This window comes from Plasmopara halstedii (genome assembly GCF_900000015.1).
Source record: "Plasmopara halstedii genome assembly, contig: Scaffold_658, whole genome shotgun sequence".
Lineage (NCBI taxonomy): Eukaryota > Oomycota > Peronosporomycetes > Peronosporales > Peronosporaceae > Plasmopara > Plasmopara halstedii.
This window is the reverse complement of record NW_020187575.1, coordinates 1,104,323-1,109,774: the sequence shown is the minus strand read 5'-3', so window position 1 is coordinate 1,109,774 and position 5,452 is coordinate 1,104,323. Positions and strand designations below refer to the sequence as shown.

Here is a 5,452-nt window from a genome sequence, read left to right as displayed (position 1 = left end):
TTTAGCAGCGCATATCTATACTGAATGTATTTCACAGGCCTCTTGACAGTTTTGGTGGGGTATACTTAATTTCTTTTGACAAAGAAAGAAGTAGTTTTATGTGTCTTGATTAATGAATATCTATATCTCCACAAAACAGATTATGCTGTATGTAAACATTAAGCTTTTATGATAAAAGTGACACCAGATTTTTTTTCTGTTGAGGGCACTCAATAGAAAGTCAAACAGAGCGCGAGCCCTAATACTCCATGTTCTGATGAACTATAGACAGTAAGAGCAAAATATGATAACTCAATCAAAACTGCCGACTCAATCAAAATTAATTGTCTGTCAATTTATCAGCGAGCGTTGCGGAGTTAATTAATTGACTGTACGTTGTACCGAGTGGTTGTGCGAAGACTGCAGATATTTTTGCTGTTCAATCTACTCTGTTTTAAGGATATGAAACGGTAAGAAGATGTTTGTATCCATATCACCAACGCTATTTTTACTGCATTTGTACCAAACTCTCCTCACCAGCAAATGCTGATGAAGGCTGCATGTGATTTCTGCAAATCTTTGATGGAAACGTACCACATTGAGTAGCAACGATGATGACAGCCAAAACCAATCTGATCAGTTCAGTGATAAATCTGGAGACCTCGCGAAAAAAAAATCTTAAACCAGGCTTCATAAGATCATTACAGGTGAATGGCAAGAAGCTTAACATAGGATTGAATGGTGTCGATCGAAAAAAAAAAGACGACGCCGCTTGGCAAACAGTACGGCGTTATTGATGAAAAAATAGATTAAAATTATTGCAAGTTCAGGTAACTCGTTCAAAGGAAAGAATGTCGCAAACATATTACACTTATCAAAGCTTCGGCAGCAACAGCTAGGTACGTTGGTCATAAACGACCCTCAGCCAGACGTCAATTTCTGTCAGCATAACGGTGTCTAATCACTGTATAATTTGAGAATCATGTTATTCTGCTAGACTTTCTTGTATAAAAGATAAGTATTTTAGTCTATTGACATACCGCACAGGCACCTTAGCCGTTTGTGGCGAAAAATTCTTGGAATACGCTGATCAATTCACTACCTTACTTGAAGAAAGCCGCGCACCTCCGCCACAAACGCATAAAGGTTTGTTTTGAATTGCATTCGCATCTTGCGCGTGGTTGCTGCACCCAGTGCAATGTCCGCAGGTGTTAAGAAGCAGGTAAGCTCAGCAAATGCTGCAGTTAATCGTTGCCGACGTCCAGCGTCCAAATTTTCCTGCTGACAACCAATCTCTTCCGCCAGCGTATGGTAGCGCGCTTGCTCAATTAATATAAGGGGGTATAAAGTGCCCGCACAAGCATCGAGAATGACAGGATTAAAGTTGTCAAAAAGCGCCATTCGGAAAATGACTCGTAAAAATATCATGAACATATCCGGGTGCTGCTGGAGATGAGAATTAAGTCCTGGCTTTTTGCTTTGTATTGCTCTCCAGTGGTGACAAGCTAATTCACCAAGTGCCTGAAAACTGTTTCGTACAACGTCCAGCGAAACGTGACGTATGCCGATTAATAGTGAATGTAGCAGCATTTGAAATAGATCACTTGGCAACAAAACAAGATTCTCGGCGTACACCTCAACCATGTAGGACACGAGTGTGAAATACTGCTTGCTCAAGCTTGGATATGCCAACAACTGCTCTGTCATGAGCGGGATCACCTGACACAGACCCGAAAAGACGACGTCGGCGACAACACTTAATGCACAATTAGCCTCGGCTTGCTCCACCCCAGTAGATGATTCTTCCGAGAAATCGATGACATCCTTTGCCGCCAGATGAGAGAGTAATGTAAGTAGAGCCAATAAATCGACATAACTTTCCTCTTCAGCATCCCCCTGCATGCTCTTTTTGCCTAAGTTATGGAAGCGGTAGGCACGAATGAGTTTGTCGCTTGCTGAGTACACTTGCATCGCATCACAAGGGGGAAGAAAGCACAATTGCGTTTCTACCATCGAGCAAAAGAATTGAAAAATGCAGTTTACGAGCTGCGAGTCGCTCTGGAAAACCTGAAAAATCTGTACGAAGATGGGAAGAGCAGGCAAGCAAAATGACGTGATAAGATTGTGACTTGTCGATTCAGCAGAACGTGCGATACCCGAATACATTTCAACAAGTAGCTTCAACTCTTCCTGCACATACACATCGTTTGAGATCTGCTTTGGCACAACATTTGGCACCTTGATGAGCTGTTGCAGGCGTATCGCGATGGGCTGGCTTACAGCCTGAAAGTGGGTCATCCGCAATTCTGAATCAGTCGATGTCATTCCAGCGCGGCACACTGCCTCTGTGAGTTGACCACGAAGACTAGTCGGAATTCTGGCAACAGCAGCACGAAGCGGAGAGTTGTTGTCACTTAAACCAACAAGAAATGTTCCAGCAGTGCCATTCGCTTGCGCTAACGATTGCCACAGATCTGAGCGTACAATTGAATTAATGGCTCGCGTATTTGAGAGTACCAGGAAAAATTCGATTATGTATTCCATAACCACGGGCTGTGTCGGCCAGTGAAGGAGGTAAATTACTGCTTTCTCAACAACGAAATACAACAATTTACCACCGCGACCTTCATTCTCAAAGCCGAAAGTCTGAATGAGCGCTGGTGCTCTTGTACCTTTATGCTCAAGGTTATCCGGAATCAGGTACGTGGCGCACAGGCGCGTAATTGATTCGATCAGTCCTTCAGATAAAAAGGGACTGACACATTCATTCGTTGGATTTCGTGCGAGACGCGATGTTTCAAACTCCAAAACGTGATTTAGGATCACGATAATGAGATTAATAATAGGCGAATCTTCAGCTTTGGTATCATTTTGAAATGTGGTGTGAATCCGGTTTGGAATACTTGGTCGTTCACCTTTATAGTCATCCGCAAGGAATAGCCCCGCAAACACGATAGTAAAATACAGCTTTTCAAAAAGCTGTGATAGTTTTGGAGTCATTTCATCATGATTGTGCACCGCCGTCAATTCTTGCTGGATGCTTTGTATCAACGACTGCACGAGCATAAGTAGCAATGAGGCTGACTCAGAAGAGTTAAGTCTGGCAAGTGCAGCAGCCAATTCATACTGTTCACGAGCACTACTTCGAGCATTGTCCTCGACGTCCTCATCTTCATCCTGTTCGGCTAGCACCTCCACGGCACACAACTCTAATTGAACTTGCAGATAGAGCTCCACAACAGGAGACGAAGCTTTGCGAAGAATGGCGAGCGCTTGTTCCGCTTCCAACTTAGGACACACTGCATCAGTAAGTAGCGGGTCATTCACGAGCGCTATCCAAGCATCTAGCAAAATGTCGACGCCCTCCAGTTCCCAAAGTTCACCGATTGTATCATTTGGATGTTCGTGCAAGTGACACTTAGTCCGCTCCAAAGCTGAATGCAGAAGCTTGCAAGTCAAGGAGGCTAGCTCTTCGATAAATGAAGGAAATAGCTGTCCAGAGCTCACTTGAAGGAGTGCATCTAGACCGATGTTATTCGCGAGTCTCAAGAGTATTTGGCAACAGTCGACCAACTCTTGCGTGGCCATCTGACATCCAATGCTGTCATTTTTTGCCACCAAGTCAAAAAATGGATCGTGCACAACTGTGGTGACGCCGCGAAAGATCTCAGCCAAAAACTGTACCTGTTCTTTCCTATCCTCAAAAATAGGGCCTTGTATTGATGCTAACTGAATAAGAAATTGACGAGCTAAATGAAGTAGCGTCTCGTTTTTCGCAGCTACAGTGCGGAAAAAAGCATAGGTATTGAACGCCGAGTGTATTAGTTCTGGACGAACTATTATCGGTCTCCATGAAGCTTGTGGAGTCAGTGTTGGCCTGTTGCTAATATCGCTTTCGTCCGTCGTAGTGCTTAGACTCCATGTCAAGTTACCTTCCCGTAAATCCTCGTGTTGCCAATTCAAAAGTTCCCCACAAAGCTGAAAAGCTGTATCCAATAGCTCTATTTGTTCTGCAGGAATATTTCCCGTCGATCCTGCAACTCCGCATGCTGTCGTTGTGCTACGAATTGAGTCTTCTAATAATGACACAGCAAGTGCAACAATATCTTTCAATTCACCACTTTTTTCGAGCATGCGTCGCGACCTAGTGTGGAACTCGATGGGCTGCATCATATTACTTGCTCTCGACGCTGACGAAAACTCATTCACGAATGATAAAAACCATTTCGCAGCTAATAAACGATGAGTAGTAGCCTTATCTGGCTGCAACATTGCACCCAGTTGTTGCAGCACAGCCACTCGCTCTGACTCGAGTCGGTCTAGCCAGCCTCGCTTAACTAATAATACCGCCGTCTGCAGTGCCGTGGCTGCCACAAATTTTGGCAGCTCAGCATATCTATCCAACAGAAGCTGCATGATAAAGTCTAGTACCTGTGACTTGTCTGACAGCGCTAATTGTGACCATCGTTGAAGTGTCACTTCGCGAATGGTGGCTACGCAATGGAACTGCACTATGGGCGGCGTTTGACGATTCTGCAAGAATGTTATCGAGTCGCTTAGTGCGTCTGAGTTTTGCTTAAATTTCGTTAAGAAATTTTCAGCTTGGGCGCGGCGGAGCTCAGACTCTGATCCCGTAGGGGGCGCGTGCAGCGCCGTGCATGCCGCCAACAGCGAATCCATTTGATGATGGTGAGTTTACTATTCAAAAATCGCATCTGAACGGTGATCATCATTCTCAAATATTTTGCTTCATTCCGCTAAAAGTATTTCTTCTTGAGATGATTTTCTTGAATTTTCTTGTACATATCGCCATCCAAAAGTCCAATTTAATTTTGGTAAAGATTACCACTTACGGTTACAACATTCGTGATACACCCCGTACAAATCTGATTTTTTTAGCGCTGCTCTCCAACCTTCAAATACTCATACACTTTGGTCTATAATCACGGATAATGTGAAGTAGGACTGGAGCCTTGCGAGCTTGACCATTACAGATTTAATACAATTGTACGTAATTTATATTTAAACTTCATATGTACCGATATAATTATGTAAAGGCGGACCGCAAGCCCTTGATGGGTGGACAAGAAATTAAAGTGCATCTTATACGTCTGGTTAGGCGGTGCAATCTCTCGCAGTACATGCCGCCTCAAATTTCTCATATTTATTATGTCTCTTCCACAGGAATACTATGCGTTACTGTTCATTCTCGCGTGCGGACTCCTAGCTGCAGCGGGGCTGCCGTAGCATTGCGCTAAGTAGAAGCGTCATTTAGGTCACCGACCTTTCGTTCTATACTTAGAACAAGTACGAGTTAGCAGATCGCAATCCGCTCACTCCAACAGTAATGATTGCCTTGACCCATGGCTAATTACTCTTCCGTTTAAAATCCAAAACTGATTTTTACTTATTTTTATCTGCGGCAAAGCCGCCTAATTTTAAAGGTATAGATTTTCCTAAATATACTAAAGAG

At 43.7% G+C, this 5,452-nt stretch overlaps 1 protein-coding gene across 1 annotated transcript; it reads right to left on the bottom strand.

Moving 5' to 3' along the window:
- Positions 1-1,077: 1,077 nt before the first annotated feature.
- PHALS_13398 (xpo4_danre ame: full=exportin-4) lies at positions 1,078-4,659 on the bottom strand (the record flags this gene model as incomplete). Its single annotated transcript, XM_024729147.1, has 1 exon — positions 1,078-4,659. One exon carries the CDS (start codon positions 4,657-4,659, stop codon positions 1,078-1,080), a length of 3,582 nt encoding a protein of 1,193 aa, XP_024579553.1.
- Between the last annotated feature and the right edge of the window lie 793 nt (positions 4,660-5,452).